Source organism: Solanum stenotomum, chromosome 5 (assembly GCF_019186545.1).
Source record: "Solanum stenotomum isolate F172 chromosome 5, ASM1918654v1, whole genome shotgun sequence".
Classification (NCBI taxonomy): domain Eukaryota; kingdom Viridiplantae; phylum Streptophyta; class Magnoliopsida; order Solanales; family Solanaceae; genus Solanum; species Solanum stenotomum.
In genome coordinates this window covers 55,698,796-55,722,842 of record NC_064286.1, presented here as the reverse complement: position 1 = coordinate 55,722,842, position 24,047 = coordinate 55,698,796, and the positions used below count along the sequence as shown (strand labels likewise).

At 34.1% G+C, this 24,047-nt stretch overlaps 1 protein-coding gene, 1 long non-coding RNA gene and 1 other non-coding gene across 9 annotated transcripts in view; 2 read left to right on the top strand and 1 right to left on the bottom strand.

Moving 5' to 3' along the window:
* LOC125866403 (uncharacterized) overlaps positions 1-6,380 on the top strand; it is a 220,536-nt gene extending 214,156 nt beyond the window's left edge. Inside the window, exons 2-3 of the long non-coding RNA XR_007446484.1 lie at positions 5,806-6,005; positions 6,368-6,380. This is a non-coding gene — a long non-coding RNA (uncharacterized LOC125866403). The remainder of the gene's footprint in view (positions 1-5,805; positions 6,006-6,367) is intronic.
* TRNAI-AAU (transfer RNA isoleucine (anticodon AAU)) lies at positions 365-438 on the bottom strand. The gene has a single exon. It is a non-coding gene; the product is annotated as a tRNA-Ile (tRNA).
* Positions 6,381-6,388: 8 nt separating the features above from the next.
* LOC125866372 (phospholipid-transporting ATPase 1-like) lies at positions 6,389-16,515 on the top strand. Of its 7 annotated transcripts, none has more exons than XM_049546741.1 (8): positions 6,389-8,589; positions 10,288-10,627; positions 10,903-11,692; positions 11,818-11,941; positions 12,171-12,390; positions 14,121-14,579; positions 14,683-14,978; positions 16,164-16,515. In XM_049546741.1, exons 1-7 carry the CDS (start codon positions 6,753-6,755, stop codon positions 14,882-14,884), a joined length of 3,972 nt encoding a protein of 1,323 aa, XP_049402698.1. In that variant the 5' UTR covers positions 6,389-6,752; the 3' UTR covers positions 14,885-14,978; positions 16,164-16,515. The 7 variants fall into 7 exon arrangements, with proteins under 7 accessions (XP_049402698.1, XP_049402699.1, XP_049402694.1 ...); XM_049546742.1 differs by having other exon boundaries at positions 16,161-16,515; XM_049546737.1 differs by having other exon boundaries at positions 16,136-16,515.
* Positions 16,516-24,047: the final 7,532 nt, after the last annotated feature.

Sequence of the window (24,047 nt, the reverse complement as noted above, 5' to 3'; positions counted from 1 at the left end):
GTATAATTAATATGTAAAATAAATATAATAGTGATGAAGCGAAAATAATGAAAAGATTTTTTACAGAAATAGTAAAAAATTAATTGGCCCATGCAAGTCTCGAATCTGCGACCTTCGCGTTATAAAACGATTATATGTATAATTAATATGTAAATTAAATATAATAGTGAAGAAGCAAAAATAATGAAACGATTTTTTTTATAGAAGTAGTAAAAAGTTAATTGGCCCATGCAGGTTTCGAACCTGCGACCTTTGTGTTATAAAACGATTATATGTATAATTAATATTAATATGTAAAATAAATATAATAGTGAAGAATCGAAAATAATGAAACAATTTTTTACAGAAGTAGTTAAAAATTAATTGGCCCATGCAGGTCTCGAACCTGCGACCTTCGCGTTATTAGCACGACGCTCTAACCAACTGAGCTAATGGGCCTTGTTGATATTCTTGGTGTTTTACGTTTTATATAATAAATATCGAAAGCAGTTATAACATTGTTGTACTTTGTATTATTAATAATAAAGCTAGGCTAGTTCTAACATTTTTAGTTCATCCTTTCACAGCAATATTATTATTGATAATCAAGATTAGTGTATAATACTTATTAACATTAACATAATTAAATGGCGTGTGAATTACTTAAAATTTACAGATAACATAATATTAAATTTCTTGTACTGAATTATATATGATAATGACTTATTTATGGGTTATATAATATATGACACATCACTTGCATGTCAATATTTTGTCACCCTGTAAATTTCACCTATTATAGTGTAAAAATGTTGGTTATCCATATTTTTAAAAAAAATAAAAGAAAATTAAATTAGACAAATGAAACCAAAAAATAATAATTACATTGAAAGTTATTCAATTCTAAAACTTCTATACATTATTCTGAATATAATCAATTTCATTTTCAAGTTGCTGAATTTAAGCGAGTCTAGACAGGAATAATAATATTAGAATGACGCATAATTTTTTATTTTATTTTTTAGCTTTTTTCTAAAGCTATTATTGAGTTATTTGTAAAATAAATAAATAAATAAAAATTTGTAGCTTAGTGGCAAATTAAATCCCTCAAAAGTAAAGCATGGGGTGACTCTCAATTGTCACTTTAGCATTTTTTGAATTCAATTTCACCTACCTCGACCATGACTAATGATTGTAATTGAAATGCAACATTAATACATGTGATGTTCGTGTTTGGTTCCAATTATTGTAATGTCAGGTGAAGTTAGAATTTGAAATTTTTGAATTTGTGATTCTTATTTATTTTATGTTGTTAGCATTTTAAACTAGTAAGATATATCTATTTAATAGATTTTTTAAAATAAAAATAGAATTTAAATCAAATTAATGACTTGTCTGAACCATTCTTAAATTGCCTCTAATGTTGATACATGTTTCATTACTATAGAAATTGGACCAAGTTAATGAATTTGATCGAAATCATAACATACCCACTAGCTCCACATCCGAATTGCCTCCAACATTAATACAAGCTTCAGTACATATAAATTAAAATATTTGAAATGATGAGAATTAGCTTAATACTTTCTATTAAAAGAACTCAAGTATCTAAATGTAAGCTTTTCATGTTAGTAGAAACATAAGAATGTTCCACATAATGGTATGGAGGAATTTTACCCAAAATAATGTTTAAACAAAAATATATTAAAATATTTCACTTAGTAATATCATATTCTAAGAAAATATAAAAGTATCTAACTAGATTTTGAGAAACTATTATAACTGCCAGTCCTCAGTGTAGGGACTAAGATTCCCATCGAGATCAACATTAATTTTAAAGAAGTGATTTTTATGATTGATAATGACAGTCTTCAGTACAATGCAATTATTAATAAATACAGGTTCCTGATAGAAGGGATAAGAAGATCATAGGTAAGATAAAACTACATGAAACATAACAAGTTGACTAGTGTTCTAGCCAAAGAAAAAGCTTGGAAGAACATAGTGATACACATGATTGAATTAGTTGAGTTTAAAAGAGACTGTTAATTAAAACAAGAACAGAAAATTTTCAATTAGATACTAATTGCAATCAATATAAGTTTTTTCATTCCAAATCTAAAAAGGGAAATTTTCAAAAAGTATTACCTTATATATAGTATAAATACATTATATTTAGGAAAAAAAATATTATACATAGTATTAATATGTACATGTCAACCTTATATAAAAATATATAATAATACATATAAAAAAATTAATACACAAACGATTAAATCCAATGTAATATTATATAATATTTTATATAGAACTATATTTTCTCCCAATAATATTGTCACGCCCCAAATTCAAGGGGCGCAATTGACACCTAATGCCAAAACTTAGATCTGAGCCAATCCTGATGGACAATTTGCTAATAGCACATAGAAGCCACATATTGTTAAGAAAACAAATGAATATGTCTCTCTGCTTAAAAATAAGCCTTTGACCGGCAAAACCCATGTCAACAACTATACGAGGGGAACAACTACTCCCAACAGTTCATATAAAGAAGTAGCTAGCTAGTAGATAAGTCTTGTTTGGACCATCGAGGCCACTATGATATCTAGGAAAATGTAAATGCTATATATCAAGACAATACACCAAACAACCATCAAACTTTAACCAACCAACAAACAAGACAAACATGACCAATAACGTGGCTATACAACCCAACACACTAGTCTGCAAGCCTCTAAGAGTAGTAAAACTTGATCGGAACAGGACCATGACCTACCTAAAAACTATATACAACAAAAGCCAACAAACATTTAAGCTTTGATAGCTCCAGGAGAAAGGGGCTAGCCAACCTTGTGGAACTCAATAGTGCTGTAAGGAAGGTCTATCGAGTCATTTTTCGGGACCTACATGCATGAATGCAGCTCCCCGAGGCAAGGGACGTTAGTACAAAATAATGTATCGAGTATGAAAGGCAACATACTAAATGAGCATGTATCATAATATACTAAAAGTAATTACGTAAGGAAATCAAAAATAAGATAAGCATACTGACCTGATATTGAATCTAAACATACAAAATAATCAAACAACAACCTAATCAAGCCTCCATAAGCTCGACATGTACAACCAGCAAACAAGTCCACCCACCTAGGCCCCCATAAGCTCAGAATGTGCCTATATATCCCTATCAATAGCCCTTTCCCTCGTAGAAAGTCACATAGCCCTCATATACAACGATCTAGCAATGTAGGCAGCGCATAGTCCTCTTAGGCAATAATATAGCCCCGTAGGCAGTTCATATCCCTCTTAGACATCAAAATAGCCTTATAAGCAGCACATAGACTTCTTTGACATCAAATAGCCTTGTAGGCAAAATATAGCCCTCTTTGGCATTAATATAACCCTAATACTTAAGTGCAAGTTCTACATAATACACGAGGCTGACTTGGAAGCAAGGCTTCATACTCAGGCCATCCAAAATAAAGGATTCAATTATCTTGAGTCTATTAACCAAAGTAATGAGGAGATAAACGATGTTCTCACACATCATATTATTGTACGATAGATAAAATAGAGGCTCGCTTCTGGAGTCCTGTATGATAAAATGTGTCATCAAAACTTAAAGGCAATTTCTACAGAGTAGTGGTAAGATCGACTATGTTGTATCTTAGGCAACAACATATCCCTCTTAGGAAACAATATAGCCCTGTAGGCAGTTTATAGCTCAGCAACAATATCCTCAAGGGCAATAAAAAATAATTCAATAGGCTAAAGATGAGCAATTTAGCTATAAGCAACCTATATGAGTAGTCTCCAAGTCGTGCCCGACATAGGACCATTATTAATAGATTACGAGTCCCAAAAGAAAGGATTACAACCACTGAATCAGCCAATCACTCACAATTATGTCTACACGTTCACCAACAATAACAACCCTATTGTATTGCTCCTAAGCATTAAGAAAATATGCCGAACGAAAGGAATAACCTTAACATACCTTTTGATGATTACAAGCAATCAATTAATAACCTTTCCCGCACCCATGTAATACTACAATATGGTAGAAGCTAAATCAATATGCAAGAAGATATGGTGCTACAATAATTCGACAAAAGATACGAATTTTAACCAAACGAAATACCACTCATGTAGGTCTAAAGTAGCTATAAATCGATAAAAGAACGATCTTAACTTGCTATACATCCTTGTAGTAGTATCTAGAACACTGGATATCATGGTACCTAGCTGCCACAACACCCCCGCATATATACCATGAAATTGATAGGAAATACTANGGATGAAATAGAGGCTCGCTTTTGGAGTCCTGTATGATAAAATGTGTCATCAAAACTTAAAGGCATTTTCTACAGAGTAATGGTAAGATCGACTATGTTGTATCTTAGGCAACAACATATCCCTCTTAGGAAATAATATAGCCCCGTAGGCAGTTCATAGCTCAGCAACAACCTCAAAGGCAATAAAAAATAATTGAATAGGCTAAAGGTGAGCAATTTAGCTATAAGCAACCTATACGAGTAGTCTCCAAGTCGTGCCCGACATAGGACCATTATTAATAGATTGCGAGTCCCAAAAGAAAGGATTACAACCACTCAATCAACCAATCACTCACAATTATGTCTACACGTTCACCAACGATAACAACCCTATTGTATTGCTCCTAAGCATTAAGAAAATATGCCGAACGAAGGGAATAACCTTAACATAGCTTTTGATGATTATAAGCAGTCAATTAATAACCTTTTCCCGCACCTATGTAATACTACAATATGGTAGAAGCTAAATCAATATGCAAGAAGATATGGTGCTACAATAATTTGACAAAAGATATGAATTTTCACCAAACAAAATACCACTCATGTAGGTCTAAAGTAGCTATAAACCGATAAAAGAACGATCTTAACTTGCTATACATCCTTGTAGTAGTATCTAGAACACTGGATATCATGGTACCTAGCTGCCACAACACCACCGCATATATACCATGAAATTGATAGGAAATACTATGCAAATATGATGAGCTCTCGATGTAGAACAACTTTTCTGAACCTTGCAAGATGAAATCACTAAGACCTAAAGAGTATTTTATAGATTTGGGGAGATTTTCTCTGTATTTTGGGCTGCTGGAATGTGAAAATGAAGAATAAAATGAAGGTGGCTGATTAAATAAAAGTTTCCACTGACCATGGCCCATCTCACATGCCTGCTTACGCCATCTTGCAAAAATGTAAATATCTCTCTATTATGGAATTTTTTGAATAAACAATTTAATGCTTTGAAAACTAGACTCGTAGACCTTCGATTTGATAGGTCATGATCCCCATAACTCATTATAGATTGAGAGAAAGTCACCATGATATTTGACCCAAATTCAGAAAAACTTTAAAAGAAACTTACGATAACTTTCGCCAACTTTTATTTCACAATTTGCTTAACTTCAAAATATGAGATACGATCCTTGAATACTTAAATTATGACATACCACATCATTATTAATTTATAAATCACTCTTCATCTTGTCACGAAGGTACGAGTTAAGTTAGAGTTTCGAAAAGTTGAGGTGTTATCCTAAAAAATGACTTTTTCAATTCAAAATATTTTCCGGAAAATAAGTTTCATTTTATCATGCAGTAATCTAGCTGTGAAAAATAAAATTTATTTGGAGAAATTGTAATAATAACTTCCAATAATTTTTTTAAAAAAAAAAAGAAAGAAAGAAAGAGAAGGTCTTGGAAGTTAATAAGAAAAGGTGTGAAACAGATAAAGCAAAATTAAAAAAAAAAAAAGTGTTCACCGGGGGCAAAAGAGGGGGAGGCAGAGACCGACGAGTTAAGAAAACCCAAATAAAGGCAATATTTCTGCTCCACCAATCTCTCTTCTTTCTCTCTCCTCTTCCACGCTTTCTCTCTCCTCTTCTCTCTCTCCGGTCGATCTCCGTCTCCATCTAAATTCTCCATAAGCAACAAAGTTTTTTCAATCTTCTGAATTGCCTTTACTACGACAAACAGGTAATTGTTTGTTTCCGTTTTGTTTTGTTTTGTTTTCATTTCGGTTAATTAAGCTGATCGGGATCGGGTGTTTTCATTGTAATTCGTAGATCTGTGTTTTATTTTTTTATTTGAGTTAATTAGATCTGTTATCTTCACTATTTGATTGCATTGTTGCGAAATTTGCGTTTTAGTTAAGGGGGATTTAGTTTTTATTTTTTCAATGTTGTGCCTTTTTTGAGATCTAGTTGAATTATTGTTTATGTTTCGTCATTTGCCGGGTGGGTTTTCGATAGTTAGTGGATGCGTTAACTTTTATGTGGATTTGCTCCTTTCTTTTTCTGTCAATTTCTGAGTTTTGATCGGTTGAAGTTGAATTACAGGAAAAAAATCGTCCTGGGTTCTTTGGAATTTGCATTATTACAAGAGTATTACAAGAGTTTTGAGGATTAAGCAAGAGATTTTGTCACCTATTGGCGCGAAGATTGAGTACAGCGCCTTTTTGGTGATTGTATTTTGGTTGTAGATTGCTTGAGCATTTTAATGGTAAATTCAAGGTAAATAAGGGTTTGTTTATATTTTGTGCCTTTCCGATGTTCGCACTCCACGTGTTTGATACTGGAATAAAACGCAAGTTGAAGATTTTCAGCTAGCAGGGGTTAGAAATAAGGTTTGGGAAGTTAATTTTTGTGGATACTTTAGGGATTTGAGATAATCTTGGGGTTTTAGTTTGATACTTTCCAATGCGATTTCATTGGAGGAGTATTTATGACTTCCGGCAAGCCATTGCTGTCATCATCTGGGCCTTCTTCTGCACCAAGCCCTCACCATAATAACTCATCATTGGGGATCTGCTCGTTGGGATGTCTCCCCCAGAATGCATCAGCTTCTGCTGATTTGGATGAGTCACCAGGGACCAAATTATGTGACTTGAAGGAGGTGGACAGAGGTAATCAACCACTAGAAGATACATCAGGTGTAAATAATTCTAGGCTACATTCTTCTTCACTTGTGAGCGGAAATGGGACAGCTGAACTACAGTCATTTTCATCAAAATACCCCCCTTCACGGGAGAGGAAACGCCTTGTATCATGGGGTGGTACTGCAGACCATCCGCTTGAGCAAACGACCTTTGAAATATCCAGTGATTCTTCTAGGGTGACTTCATCTGGAGCAGCGTCCACTCGGACGTCATCCCAAAGACATCTTGATGAGTCGAGGGCTTCATCCCGTGGCCAGGATAAGCTAAACAAATCCCAGAGGCATCTTCAAAAAAGTATGCAGCTGGAGAATGACTTGTTACACGGAAGTAACGCTAGGTTGATTCATGTTAATGATCCAAAAAAGACCAATGATCAATTTGAGTTCACTGGAAATGAGATCCGTACTAGCAAATATACAATAATAAATTTCTTGCCTAAAAATCTCTTCATTCAGTTCCACCGGGTTGCTTATTTATATTTTTTAGCAATTGCTGCTCTGAATCAGCTTCCACCTCTTGCAGTTTTTGGGAGAACTGTATCTCTATTTCCTCTTCTTTTTGTGCTTTCTGTGACAGCTATAAAAGATGGTTATGAGGATTGGCGAAGACACAGGTCAGATAGGAATGAGAATAATCGGGAGGCTCTAGTACTTCAATTCGGCAAGTTTGAGTTAAAAAGATGGAAGAATATTAGGGTTGGTGAGGTTGTGAAAATCCTTGCTGATGAGACAATTCCTTGTGATATGGTGTTGTTAGGAACAAGTGATCCTAGTGGGATTGCTTATATCCAGACAATGAATCTAGATGGTGAATCAAACTTGAAGACAAGGTATGCTAGGCAAGAAACAACTTCATTAGTGAGTGAAGTGGAGACACTTTCGGGAGTTATCAGATGTGAACAGCCTAACAGGAATATCTACGAGTTCACAGCCAACATGGAGTTAAACAGGCATAAGTTTCCACTCAGCCAATCAAATATTATCTTACGTGGTTGCCAGCTGAAGAACACAGAATGGGCAATGGGAGTGGCAGTTTATGCTGGTCAAGAGACCAAGGCTATGCTAAACAGTGCGGCATCTCCTTCCAAAAGAAGCAGGCTGGAGACCTACATGAATCGGGAAACACTTTGGTTGTCTGTTTTTCTTTTCGTCATGTGCTTGGCAGTAGCATCCGGGATGTGTGTATGGCTGAAAGAACATGAGAAGCAGCTTGATACCCTGCCTTATTACCGGAAAGTTTACTCTGAAAAAGGAACACATCCTGGTAAACGGTATAGATATTATGGGATTCCTATGGAAACATTTTTCTCTTTTTTGAGTTCCGTCATAGTTTTCCAGATAATGATACCCATATCTCTTTACATCACGATGGAGTTGGTTCGCTTGGGACAGTCGTATTTTATGATTGGAGACAGGCACATGTATGACGATAACAGTAATTCAAGGTTTCAGTGCAGATCCTTGAATATCAATGAGGATTTGGGTCAGATACGTTATATTTTTTCAGATAAAACAGGAACACTTACTGAAAATAAGATGGAATTTAAAAGAGCAAGTGTGTGGGGAAAAAATTATGGGAGAGCCCTTTCTGCTGCAGGTGCATCATTAGACCTGGATTTTGGAGGTATGGTTATCATACACAATATACTTTTCAAACATAATTTAAATCTTTTAACCTGTATTACTATATCATTAGCATTATCTCAAACTATGCACAGTCAATGATGTAGATAACTAGAAGTGTTTTACCCATTATGCATTGTGAAAAGAAATCGAAGTAACAAATGCAACTAAAGAAGTAGATAACTATAAGTGTTTTACCTATTATGCATTGTGAAAAGAAATCGAAGTAACAAATGCAACAAAAGAAGTGCCGAGGAAGGAATAAGAGATTATTTAAGACTTTAATATAAAAAAATGGAGAGTTTTTAATAACTAGAAGAAAGAAATAGGAATCCATAATGCAGTCTCTTTTTTATTATTGTTGATGTTAGTTAATCATTGATTTCACCGCATGAGAAATTGCCAAATGGCTAATGATTCATTCCTTGATGGTGCTGTCTTTTCTCAAGTAAGAGTTTGTATGGACATTTCTTTTTTAAGTTCAGCTGCTTATTATATTTCTTGATTATGACCTCGCATTATGGAGTGTACAAAGTAGATGCTCTTTACTAAATAGTAACAGGTCCTCAAAACCCCCAATCTGCCAACATTAATATCTGTATCTGTTGCAGTCAGTTTGAACCTTGCTTGTTGCGGTTCCTTCCTTTCCTTATATTTGAGTTCAATAGATATTAGGGAATGAGCTCATTTTCAAATGCAATTGTACAAGTTATTCAAATCTTGTGTATGTCTCATACAAGTAATGGACCCAAAGGCTCCAGGTAGTTGACTTGTGTACTGTACGTAGAGATGATATTGTGCAGTGACTGATCCTTTTAAAAATAAAAGACCCAACCATCCTGACTATAAGTTCTAATTTTGCATGAAAAATAAAAATAAAAAATGAAACGACTGATTAAAAAAACAGAGACAAAAATGTTATCTGTCTTTCTTACATCTAGCTCCCAAGGGTGTGACTTTAAGTGGTCATTTTGCCAGTCGAGAACCTGAGGAAGTGGAAGGTACTTGTGTTGGTTGGAGTTTTATGTGTAAGGTGTCTGGCGAAGATGTAGACCACCTCCTTCTACATTGTCGGGTTGCTTCGAGGTTATGATGGACAATTCTGGGATGGTTTGGACTCTCTTAGGTGATGCTAGACACGGTAAAGTGTGTAATGTTTAGTTGGTGTGTCACTGTGTTGGGAAAAGAAAGAGAAGACACAAGGTTGGAGTGTTGCCCCACTTTCATTTATGTGTGTTGTGTTTGGAAAGAGAGAAATAGGAGAGCTTTTGAAGGTGTAGTGATGAATTTTGTTTAATTGAGGAGTGGCCTCTTATCCCTTATTTCTTTTTGGTGCAACCATGAGGTTCCTTGTTGAATAGAAGATTGGGTGTCTTTCGCATAAAACCATGTTTTTTTGGGTAGGTTTTCAACTTTTTTGTTATACCTCTCGTATACTGGCGTTTTTTTGCCCACATTTTAATGCGGTTTATTTACTTTATAATTTATAAAAAAATGCTTATTTATTTACTTATTGCTACTATTAAATTCAATGATATGCCCTGTATAATAGGTAATTGTGCGCATGCATATCCTTGCAGATTAAATGAAATTGAAGTGAAAACTATACATTATGTGATGTTCCCTTTTGAGATTTCTCTTTTTTCTAGCTATGCTTGTGCTGCAGACTGGACAATATCTTTTGTAATCTTTTGCGCAGAACCAACAGCTGTGCCTTCAAGTCGAAGAAAATTGAGGCTTAACTCAGAAATTCCAACTGATTCTGAACTTATGGAATTGTTACATATTGAGCTAGCCGGGGAAGAGAGGATTGCTGCACATGAGTTCTTTATGACATTGGCAGCATGTAATACCGTGATTCCTATTCTTACCCATAGTTCATCTTTGGATGAAGTGCATGACACTGTTGGCACCATTGAGTATCAAGGTGAATCTCCTGACGAACAAGCACTAGTTGCTGCTGCTTCTGCATATGGATATACACTTTGTGAGCGGACATCTGGTCATATTGTGATCGATGTCAATGGTGAGAAACTAAGGTAGTTGCTCTCACTCAAAATCTTTAATTTGGTGTTAGCTGCACATGGACACTTTTAGAACTTAAACTAAATATTGTGGATTAGTCTAGTAGGTGTGATGTACTCTATCTATGACATTGGAGTGTTTCCAAAACATAGTTTCTTCTCTCCTTAAATTCCACTTTTTTTCTTCTTGTTTACTTTGTTTTATTTAGTTGTAAATAAATCTTTTTCATGCAATAGTCTGTTCTCCGTCCTTCAGAATTGTGGATTGATTTATTGGCCTGCTGCCGCAGGTTGGATGTCTTGGGACTGCATGAGTTTGACAGTGTACGCAAAAGAATGTCTGTGGTTATCAGATTCCCAAGTGGTGCTGTAAAAGTTTTGGTCAAAGGGGCTGATACTACGATGTTTAGCATTTTAAGGAAAGACCACAAAAGCCACCACGACATACAAAATGTCACTCTTAGCCATTTGAATGAGTACTCATCTGAAGGTTTGCGGACCCTGGTTGTTGCTGCAAGGGATCTTACGGGAGAAGAACTGGAGGAGTGGCAATTCATGTATGAGGAAGCTAGCACATCTTTGACTGACAGATCAGCAAAATTGCGACAAACTGCATCTCTTATAGAATGCAACTTAACTCTACTAGGGGCCAGTGCAATTGAGGACAAACTACAAGAGGGCGTACCAGAAGCTATTGAGTCTCTGCGTCAAGCAGGAATGAAGGTTTGGGTTCTTACTGGAGATAAGCAAGAAACCGCAATTTCAATTGGTATGTCTTGCAAACTCTTGACCTCAGACATGCAGCGGATCATCATTAATGGCACTTCAGAAAATGAATGCAAGAGATTATTGTTTGATGCTAAAATCAAATATGGTATAAACTCTGCAAGTTGTTGTAATCAAATCTCAACATGCCAGAGGGATGCAGAAAATGGTTATCTCGAAGCTTCTGCTAGTATGCAGTCAAGTAATTTGCCAGAGCCGCATGCAGGAGAGGAAGGAGTTTCTGATGGACCTTTGGCACTCATAATTGATGGGAATAGTCTGGTATACATCTTAGAGAAAGATCTCGAGACCGAGGTATGAACCATATCTCCCTTCTAAGGCTTTATTGTGATAATATACATGTTGTGGTATACATTGCCTCTTTTTTTCTTCTTTTTGTGTAGCTTGTGTCCTAATGTATGATTGCAATCCTTCCACAGCTATTCGACCTTGCAACCTCATGTAGGGCTGTGATTTGCTGTCGTGTTGCTCCCTTGCAGAAGGCTGGAATTGTTGACCTAATAAAGAGCCGCACAGATGATATGACACTAGCCATAGGTGATGGTGAGTTAGCTACATCCGATGCCTTGTCTGTACAAGGGAAAACTTATGTCAGAACCTTGGTTGGTTGTTGGAAGAATGCAATTCTATGATTTGTGCATAAAGTTTTGAAGTTATTTTTTGGAGTCATGTTTTAAGGTTTTTCATGTACATTGCATTACTGCTTTTTGAGATGCATTTCATGGGATGATTTTCTTCATTTCTTTGCACCTAATTTAAAAAACTTGCTCAGGGGCTAATGACGTTTCAATGATCCAAATGGCGGATGTTGGTGTTGGATTATGTGGTCAAGAAGGGCGGCAAGCAGTGATGGCATCAGATTTTGCTATGGGACAGTTTCGGTTTCTGAAAAGATTGCTCCTTGTGCATGGACATTGGAATTACCAGCGAGTTGGTTATTTGGTTCTTTACAACTTCTACAGAAATGCTGTTTTCGTTTTCATGCTTTTCTGGTATTATTCTTTTTCCTTCTGGCCTGCATTCTTTTGTATGGTATCTGGGCAACAATGCGTCCTCTTCCCATTGAAAAGAAAAGAGGAAACTATACATTAAAATCAGTGGTGGTACCAGTGGTGTAGCTGCAAAATATTCATGTTGTTGTGCGGATTTGTGGATGTTAATGACAACTTTACTGATAACATAATTGGGACTGCTCGGGAAAAAACTTTTAAGGTAAAGATCTCTGGCAGTCAGTAATTGGCTGGTTCAAGGAAAGGTCGAGTTAATGAAAGAGACAATATCTGAGGGGGGAAATTACAACAACATACCCATTGTAATCTCACTAGTGTGGGGTCTATGGAGGGTGTTGTGTACGCATCCTTGTGAAGGTTGAGAGACTGTTTCCGATAGACCTTCGGCTCAAGTAAAGCATGAAGAAAATCACGTATGAAAAAGGTGATACAACAGTGAAGCAGTCATGCTGAACATAATGAGAAGAGAACTGTAGCAATGACACATAATACCATAAGCAAATTAAACAAGTAACAATAAGGTCGAAGAACAAGATAGTATGTGAGTAATAGTAATAATACTGATAAGGGAACAATGCTCGACTACCTACTAATCTTCTAACCTGATCCTTGATCTCATCCTCTTATCGAGGGTCATTGTCCTTGGTAAGCTGCGAGTGTGCCATGTCCTGTCTAATCACTCTCCCCAATACTTCTTCGGCCTACCTCTACCTCTCTTCATACCCTCCATAGCCAACCTCTCACACCTCCTCACCGGGGCATCTGTACATCTCCTCTTCACATGGCCAAACCATCTCAGCCTGGGTTTCTTATGAAAAGCAAAGAGGGGGGAGGAAAGTATCATGAGTAGATCGAAATAAGATTTTAGTCCTGTAAATTAGAGGAACTAGGATAAGAAGATTATTGATGTTCAGTATAGCACTGTGGAAAGTGGTTATGGAGTTGCCAAATTTTCATCCATATCTTGATGCTTAAAACGGCTGGCCTGAACCACTGTACAATGCGACATTAATGCCAAGAAATCCAAGAAAAGAGTCTTTTCTCTGACAGTAGTGTCTCCTGACCTAAGAGCAAAGGAAGTTTTTAAGCTGAGTTTGCAGTTTATGTGTAAGGAGAGTAGAAAGCATATCTATTATTTGCTTCTTTATTGATACTCTTTCTCAAAAACATTGGGTCTAAACTCCAGATGGTTGATGTGAGTTGTGTGTGCGTGTGTTCATGCTGGTAGCTTTTGCTTTGATTTGCATTTGAGTGGAAATTAAACTGATTCATAAACTATGCTTGGTTAAAGGATGGGGGAGGGGAGACTGACTAGTTCTTCTTTAGGTGAAGCATTATCCTCCCCCTATGTTTAGTTTGACTGAAAATGAAGTAAAAGAGATTTACCTACTCATCTCTGTGTAATCCTGTACTTTAGCATCATCTATAAATTTTATCAATGAAAGGAACTCTGCAAATTGGGATAGAGGGAGTGAGTTCTTCCCTTTGTACGTTGTGCCTTCAACATATTTTTGCTATGCTGAGGATGCATTCTTGATATTTATTTTCTACATGCTGACTACCTGAGTTTGATTTATCAGTTTCGCAATTGTTTCATGCATTAGAGTCCCCTCTTATTTTAATTGTTGTCAAATTATCGTGTTTGATGATGCAACACTTGAGTAATAATGCATTTGTCATCTGACTATATTCCTGTACTTGGTATTATTTAGGTACATATTGTATGCAGCCTTTTCTACAACATCTGCGCTGACAGATTGGAGTAGTGTGTTTTATTCTCTCATCTATACTTCCATACCTACTTTAGTTGTTGGTATTCTGGACAAGGACTTAAGTCATAAGACACTACTGAAGTATCCAAAACTCTATGCTGCTGGCTATAGACAGGAGAGTTACAACATGAAACTCTTCTGGGTCACAATGCTTGATACAGTGTGGCAGAGTCTTGTACTCTTTTATGTACCATTGTTCATCTATGATCAGAGTGATATTGACATATGGAGTATGGGTAGCTTATGGACAATCGCTGTTGTGATCCTTGTAAACATGCACTTGGCAATGGACATACAGCGGTGGTTAATATTTACTCATATGGCAATATGGGGGTCAATTGTTATCACATATGGCTGCTTGGTGGTGCTGGACTTAATACCTGTCTTCCCCAATTATAAGTTAGTATTTCCTTGTGAAGTCCAATAATATTGGGTCTAACCATTTTTAAAGTTATTGAGGTTTATGGCATGGTACTAACTTATTTCTTTTGTCTTCTTGCAGTACAATCTTTCAATTGGCAAAATCTCCTACTTACTGGCTCTCAATTTTGCTTATTATAGTTTTGGCTTTGCTTCCTCGCTTTATTGTCAAAGTTATAAACCAAAGTTTCCGCCCTTCAGACATCCAGATAGCTAGAGAAGCAGAGATCCTGAAGAAAAACCACAGCTATATTATGTCTAGGCCAGATCATGATACAAGCTAGTGCCTCCTGTTTATGTTTTCAATCACCCTATTTTGGTGTAGCTCCTTGAGTTTCCCTATACTTGGCTTCCTATGGCATGCAGAGTTAGAAGTAGGTAGGTAAGTCATTTACTCCTGTACAATGTTAATTTTTTTTGGTCTGTCCATCTTTCTGTATCTTGCCTATGATATCCGGTATCCCACTTATTTTGAGTTGGAAGTAAATAATATCTCTACCTCCATTAGGATTTTTTTCTCCAGTGTTTCATTAGCTTTCTGTATTCACTATCATCTGGTTATTATAGATAGTATTAGAGTGAAAATAATAGTTACAAAGAGGCTGGCAGCATCCTGTCTCAGTTTAATAAATTATGCTTTGGAGAAGTGTCTGCTAAGTAATGCTAAAAATTACCAATGCAAGCTTTCTGATTCCTGGCATTGACATGCCTACCCTTTTTCAAATTATATCTGAAATGAAACCAGAAAAGTAAGTAGTGTTGAAAATGTAATGGGATGAAGAAGTTAGTACTAACTTCAATTGTATGGATATAATCTGTATGGCACAGGTTTTACTTTTGCTCTGTTGGTGCTTGGGGAAGGGGGATGCTGAGGAGAGTGAAGAAAGCATGCAATCTGTGATATCAACTGTTAAGTGTCCAACATTAGTTGGGGAAATGAGCTTTTGCATCTTTATATAGATTTAGGCAAGCCTCACCTTATGAGCAGTGAGGCCCAGTTCCATCTTCTTAACATAGTATCGGGTTGAGACCCATCCAAATTGTTGGTTTATCCGGTGTTGGCTCCTCATGTTATTGTTGTCCGTGCTCTAGATGTCTAGGCCTGGGAGTGCTAGGAGGGGAAGGTGTTATGTATCCCACATTGACCGAGAGAATGGATTGTTGTCTTTCTTATATGGTTTGAGACAATCCTCATTTCACGAGTGAACTTTTGGGGTTGAGTTAGGTCCAAGTTCCTTTTTTTTAACATCAAAATTGGAAGAATGCCATCGCTAGAATTGAACCGAAATCCATCATGTTGGTTGTCATATGTGCTGTAGAATATTTCTGTATAATGCATTTGTGCCATTTTTGGCATGTTTCATTGCATGTGTAGCTGTAGTTTGTGGGACGATCTGAGATATCTTTGGTTGCTTCATACCTTGCACCTTACACCTGCTATGCAAAGGCTTGTCTCGATGGAAGATTTTGTTTCAAACTTTTGTAGTACTGACTACTGAGTGGACCATGCTTATGATATCTTATAAATGCTTCAGCTGAGCTACCCCAACTCAATGTCAGCAGGTGAAATCGGCGACAATGTGAAAGGGAAATGGAGTCACCATGTAACGAAAGAAAGGAAAGCAAGGGTTAACTCAGAGCTAAGTTTGTCGAGAGTTTGAAGCACAGCTGAAGAAACAATCTGGTTGAGAGCTACAGAACACATGAAGGTTTTTGAATGGATTTTGTTATTTGTTGTTGATATCACTGTTGGGCTTGTTTTACAAGAAGTGAAAATGATAGGCTCTGCTTGTTAGGTATTCAGCGTAATTCCCACATAAAGAAAGAGAATTGAGGAGAGAAATACAAGTGTATCATAGTTTACCTGTAAAGATTGAGGTTTCTTATCCTTACTCTTGTAACAAATTGAAGGAAACTGTTCTTGATTTATGAACTTATCTGTGATTTTGTAAATCTGTTAACCCCCCTCATGTGAAATAATTGTTTTTTTTTACATGTTGAGCAGGGGCGGTTTAACGGAATCTTACGATCTAAAGTTAAATTCGGGTAAGAAGCCTACGAAATTCATGTATACTTATATTTATGATTCATTCTTCTACCTTATAATTTTGTTCATTCGTTTGGACGATTCAATCAAATTTCAAAAGTTTATAAGTATGAAATTTGAAACAGTATTGGTACAAATCATGTGTTACGTAAATGTACCTTTTGGTTATCTACTTTATTAATATGGTTAAAATGATTTTTACAATTTAATTTGGAGCCTTTATTTTCTATAGCAATTGCAGAGCATGATAATATTATATATGTCTCTTTTATTATTTCTTCATTTGTCATAATAATAACGACTACTTGTGTTTTTTTTTTCCAGGTGAACTCTATTTTATCTTACAAAAATTGTTTTTACGCGAAGCAAAATGTTACTATTATTTTCATAAGATTTTAGATGAATAAACTAAAGTTAGATCAAATTTAATGTACAATGATGAAAATGGAAACTTAATTTTAATATACAAAAGTGAGATTCCGTTAATGCAATAAAGAACTTCACTAATATTTTTGTGTACAGTTTTCTAACGAATAAATATACTAAAGTTAAAACAAGTTTAATTAAAGAAGGATCAAATTTATTTTCAATAACTTTTTGGGTATATAGTGAAGTTCACGGTAAAAGGAAGAAATTTTGTAAGCACGTGAACCATGAATGTAAAAGAACTAGAGGACACAAGTCACAAAACATGGTCAATGCAAATAAACGTCATCTTAAGTCACATGTGAGATACATTTTGAAGTAACCTTAGTTCATTATTGTGGGAGATTTACCTTTAATCGACATATAAAACCATGAGATCAGCTATCAATAAGGAATCCGGTGTCTACCCCACACCAAAAAGGAGCGTCCTACTTGCCAAAGTAATTAAGACCATGAACTTCTAGCTTATGTGGATCTACTAGTTAATATCTATTTAAGACAATCATTCTATGGGGGCACATACGTATGGGATAAAAAGATTGCTTCTAGAAACTCGGCCTCTACTAACGAGAGAGCTCCCATCTCAATATCCTCTCGGTGCTCCACTAAATAGTCATTTTCTTAACTTGTCTTTATTATCCATGGAAGGGCACGTCATCTTACCAGTCCAAGCTAAATCATATGTCGTCATCCATGGAAAGGTACAATGAAGTAACCAATCCAAGCTAGGTTTGATTAGAATAGCTCCTTATCTTTGATTCATTTTAGGTGAGAAGACCTTTCAACTTTAGAATCCTTAATTTGAGAAAACCTTTCACATTCATGCATGAGTTAGTTATGTGAGCAATCCTTTCACAACAATTAACCACAACAACAACATATATGCTTTTACTCTCAAAACAATCTACTTCATATCTCATCAATTCCATAAGAATTATGCCGGGTTGTGTATCGATCGGTTCGATTTGGTTTTAAAGTTAATCGATTTGACTTATTGGTTATCGGTGTGTAGAGATGCTAAACCGTTATAGAACCATTAAAATATTGACTTATCGGTTATTGGTTTATCGATTATTGATTGTTATCGGTTCGGTTATCGGTCTAACCGTTAAGATTTGATATAAAAAAAAAACATTGAAAATCACTTAGAAACAAGGTGAAAAACCAAATGAACCATGCATATGAGTTCACAAGTTACATCTTGCTCAAAAGCAAACATTTTTACATTATAGTCTGTAAAATAACCAAGTGTTTGAGACAACCAGAAATAAAAGTAGAAAACCAAACTCTAAGTCAATGACTTTATGTACAAAATGGTATAAATATAAGTATTTAATTTACCATCTGGTAACCGTTAAAAACCGATAATCGGATAACAAAAAAAATAATCTAAACCGCTAAACCAATATAAATCAATAACTTTTTTTCGGTTCGGATTATCGGTTTCGGTTTGGTTTTGAATAGCCCTAAGAACATGCATAATTCCATAATTCACCTTCATAGTTCAAGACCCAGTTTCAATCATCAATATCTAGAAAACATAAGTTAAGCATGCGTTCATGGGGATTCACCTTAAAATCATGAGATTATATCAATTCATGCATAACAGTTCATAAATCAATCAAATAAATCAACATTTAAAAGAACCATGACATAGAGGAAAAACCCTAACTCAATTGGAGAATTTAGGAACTCTTTAAGAATTTCTTAGGATTTGGGTTCAGTTTAAGGTTATTTAGGGTTTTATAGGGTTTAAGGTTTAGGATTTTTTAGTGTTTATTTAGGTTTACAATTTTTAAAGAGTTTTTTAGGGTTTTTAAGAAATTTTTAAGGTCTTTTAGATTTAGGTTTTTAAAAAGTTTTTCTGGATTTAAGGTTTCTTAAGGCTTAAGGCTTTTAGGGTTTAGAATTTTTTTAAAATTTAATGATTCTTAGGGTTTAGAATTTTTTATGGTTTAGGATTAGTGTATTACATAGCAACCACAAACGATTGATAGCAATAGATTCCTTTCCACAGCTCTTTACAAGGATTTCTCCACCTTCAAAATTCCAAGGAAGGAAAGAGCCCATTCAGGGAGGGATTCGATGCAATTCCTTAAGAAAGTTAAAATACCATAAAAAAAAAAGAAAATCTTGAATCAACTAAAAATAACCTAACCTTCATTGGCGTCACTATCATCCCATTAGTGTAAAAAAAATAACAGTGAACACCGTAGCAATTAAAAGAGAAGAAGTGTGTTTCGTCATATTCAAGGATGGGTTCGCTAACCGTGGTACAAGGCTTGAGTTTAAAGATGGGTTCACTGACCGTGGACTCTTCCACCGTTCTTAAACCCTTCTTTATACGTTTTTTTTTGAGGTGTTATAATTTCAATCAATACTTAAATGAAAATATATTTATATCCAACGATTCAACAAATTACTTTTTTACATATTTTACGTTTTTCTCTCTTTTAATGTTAATTTCTTCCTCAAAATATATTATTAATCTTTGTTCTGTTTAATGGATATATTGAATTCGCATGTTTTATTGATTTCTTTCTTTTATCATAATTATGAATATTTGAAATGAGTTACACCATCTTAGCCCCTTCCTATCCCATCTTTAAAGAGAAACTCCCCTAAAATAAAGGTGGTGATGAAAACACTCTTAGATTGATTTAATTAAATGTCTATTGATCACTTAATATGTTTAATATTTGTCAAGATAAAAAAAATACTAGCTAATATTTTATATTCCTAGATTATTTATGTAACATTTTTTAAAAATGATTCCATTTCATTTCATTCTATCTTTTTGTCAATTTTTATGGATAGTATGACATATTGGTGGTTGAAGTAGAAATTGCTAAGTTGAAGGAGAGCCAAAAAGAGAGGTTTTCAATCTATTTTTCGGAGTCAGATTTTCAACTTTTAATTCTAAAATTGAATGACTTTAACTACGTAATAACTATTTTTTAAACCTTGTAGATTTGTTTATAGGATACATTAGAGTCAAAAGTTCAAGACCATGTATTTCTAAAATTAATAATTGTAATTTTTCCGAATTTCTCGGAGGTAATCCACCCCTCCTAATGTTGAATTAAAGTGGAAAGTTTGCATATTAATTAGAGCAGCCTTTGGTGTGTTCACAAACTAACCTAGCTACTGTTTTAAGACTAAATAATGGGCAAATTTTAGTGGTTTCATACTGTAGTTTTATAAGAGCAAAAAAAAGGTCAGATTCTTTAACGTGCTAAAAATAATTTTAAAATGTCTTTTTTTATATGTTGAATTAAATTTGTTATTTCCTTTTTATCTATTGAATAAAATTTACTTCTCCCCTTCATTTATTGGATAAAAAATACATTTAATATACGCTTAAAAATGTCCTTCTTCCATCTATTAAACTTTTTTCTCATGATGTTGAATCCCACATTAATTTCCTCAAAATTTGTTTTTTTAATAAAGAAAATACCTATTTTTTCCTATTATGCCATTTATCAACTTTTTAATCCAAATTTCAAACTTGTTAACTTTTGTATAATTACTTTTAATCGAACTTTCACTAATTAATCAATGTATATACTTTGCAAAGATGCAATTTCTTTTAAGCTAATGAGATTATATTTAACAATTCCTGCTACATAATTTATAGTAAGCTAATGTCACAAGATAACTTGTGTTCAAACCTTTTATATACGAAAATGGGTTAAATCTACATATTAACCTTTTATCCTAATGATTTTAGAGCTTCATGCTTTTCTATTTAGAATCATGTCCGCGGTGACCATAAAATATATTATATCATATTTAATTATCTATCTTCTTCAATCTAACTCTACTTAGATTTATCCCTATCAATCTCTCACACTCTTCATTGGGCATCGATACATTAATGCCCAACGATAGAAGTAGAAACCGAGCTATTAATATTCGTAATTTTTGCTTAAACAATATATTTTTATTAAAGAATATTCCAATTATTAACACTTAAACTTATATTATTCTATTATTCAGAATCCATAAAATTCAAATTCAGCATAACAATATGCATGTGTGGACACTGATGATGATTGATGATGGATAATCAACTTAATAACTTCTCACCCAACCTTGTTAAGCTTGAAGTCTAAATAATTTTGACATTAGTTTTCATGTGTGAACACTGAAAGTGATTTAAATATGATTATAATTCCTTTAGCCTTTTATTTTTCTTTACAATATTTTTCTGTTTTATTATTCCTTATTTTAATTTTTTTTAATTAAAGTTAATGTTTTATATATATATAAAATATAACATCTCTCTTTTTTTTTTTTATGACATCTATCTTAAGTTAGCATTTGTATCTTATTTTTATTTTGCTAAATTTTCAGCCTTTTGTCTTATTTTCACCTTTAAATATTGACAACAATTAAATAAACACTCTTTATTAACTTCTTTTATGAATTTCGTTATTATTATAATTAGCAGCTATGTGCGACATTATAGCCAACAAAGAGGCAAAAGTTTTGAAAAGTGTGATTATTCTTGAAGACTATAGGTATATGATGTCTTCTTCTTCTTTTTTTTTCTTTTTTTTTTGTTTTAATTTTTTTAATATTTTACCTGAGTATTTCTTAATTACTTTCTCTTAATCATTCATATCTTTTTTAATTTAGAAAGTCCAAAATCATTGTCATTAATTTAATGATTTAATGATAATTTATTAGGGAAAATTGTATATAATAGCAAACTATTAATTCAAATTAAATGCTATAAATATAGTTTGATTTAATTGTACCTCATAGCAAATTGTTGCTATTTCACCTCTCTCCTGGTGAATCTCGCTCGCCACTCTCGTTCTCTCCCTCGCCTCTCTCGTTTTTTATACAAACGCAAGTGTATAAAGTGTGTTTGTGTTTGTATAAAGTGAGAGAAAATTGTATATATACATATATTTTCGTTCCCCTCTCCCAGATCTCGCTCGCCACTCTCCCAGATCTCGCTCTCTCACTCGCCTCTCTCACTTTATACAAAAACGCAAATGTATAAAATGCGTGAAAATTGTATATATACATATATTTTCGTTTCCCTCTCTCCCCTCTCTCAGATCTCGCTTGCCACTCTCCCAGATCTCACTCACTCACTCGCCTCTCTCACTTTATACAATTGATCTTTTTGTATATGTATATCAAATCAGATTATACAACTGCTTTCTTTTGTATATGTATAGTGAAATATACATATTTATGTTTGCTATGGAGCGCAATTATGCAAACTTTGCTATAACATACAAATATGAATTTTGTGTTTGCCATATGTGAAAGTTGCTCAATTTATTATTCAATAGATAATATTATGAGCATTTTTTTTAAATCTATGTATAGACTAAGCATAAATTCACATAAATTAGGTGACATGACACCTTTTTTTGGACAAGTTTTTTTCTTTCTTTCTTTGTTTTGCTTATTGTCTTTTTAGTTCTTTTCTTTGATTTACTTTTTGCAATTTAAAAAAGGCAATGAAAAATTATAAAGAGATAAGGAATAGTCAGACGTAACAAACAATTTTTTTTCATGGCATTTATTTATTTATTTTTATTGTGAGTTTTTTTTTTAAATGGAAAAGGATTATGTCTAAGTGTTTTTTTAAAAGGTCATTGTAAAATGAAAAATATATGATCTATAAATTTGAGAGAATAATCTGAAAAGAGGGGGCTATTTTATTTTAATCGATTACATACCAAGCTTCTAACAATTGGAATTTAATATTTTCTTGAAACATCATATAAATAAGAGAAAATGGTCTAAAACCTCCCCAACCTATACCCGAAATCCCAACTACACACTCCAATTTCACGGATGTCCTATTACCGCCTAAACTTCATATTTCTCTATTTTCTACACACTTAAACGCTGATCTCAACACATAAACCAAACAGATAGTCCACGTGATTGCACGCGCCGGGTCCCCATTTCTGTTGATGATCGAAGGATTTTGCTGTGTATTTTGAACTTGATTTCGTAGTTATCAACTAATTTTGGGTTTGATTCATCCATACAAAGCTTATTCAAATTTTCATTTGCCATTTTTGATGAATTTCGAGAAAATTCAAAATTCAAATTAGAAACCTAAATAAGAAATTAGAGCAGATTGCAAACCCTAAATTCAAGATTTGAAGTAGAAATGAACATAAACAACTAAACCCTACTTATTTTTGAGAGAAAATCGTGAATTTTTTCTAAAAGGAACAAGGGTTATTGGTGGGGAAGAAGAAACAATGGTTTATTGAAGGGCGGGGAAGATGAGTGTTGGAGAAAGAGGAAATTTTCGTCAAAATTCACTTCTAACGCGCCTAGAGGAGGTGAGAACACCTCCTATGACATGTCAGCGTTTAAGTGTGTAGAAAATAGGGAAATATGAAGTTCAGGGGGGTAATAGGACACCCGTGAAGTTGGAGTGTGTAGTTGAGATTTCGGGTATAGGTTGGGGGATTTTTAGACCATTTTCTCTATAAATAAATTGTATTTTATGGAAACTAATCATATATTAAAATTACTTTTATTGCATTGAAATTTAATATTCTATTATTATAGGCAAAAGTACTCATTACCCCCTGAATTTGAAGTTTTTTATACGGTGTACACCTAAACTAAATTCCATTTTAATTACCTCCGAACTTGTTTATTCCTCCGTCGCGTACACCTTTTTCGTCTACCTGCTCCTATTGTGACTACACGCGCGACGTGGATTTCCACCTGGATAAATAATAGCCACCTGGATAAATTAATATTGCAAAAAATAAATTTCTTAAATTTAAAATTCATTGTTTAAAAGTTATTTTTGAATACGGGTTGATTTTGCGGAATCTGAAATTCTTACCAAGTAAGTGTTAATCTTTGTTTCCTTTACTTTTCATTTACATTTTGCCCTATTTTTCGTTTAAAATATGCCAAATATTAAAATTCATCGTTTAAAAGTTATTTTTGAATAAGGGCTGATTTCGTGGAAC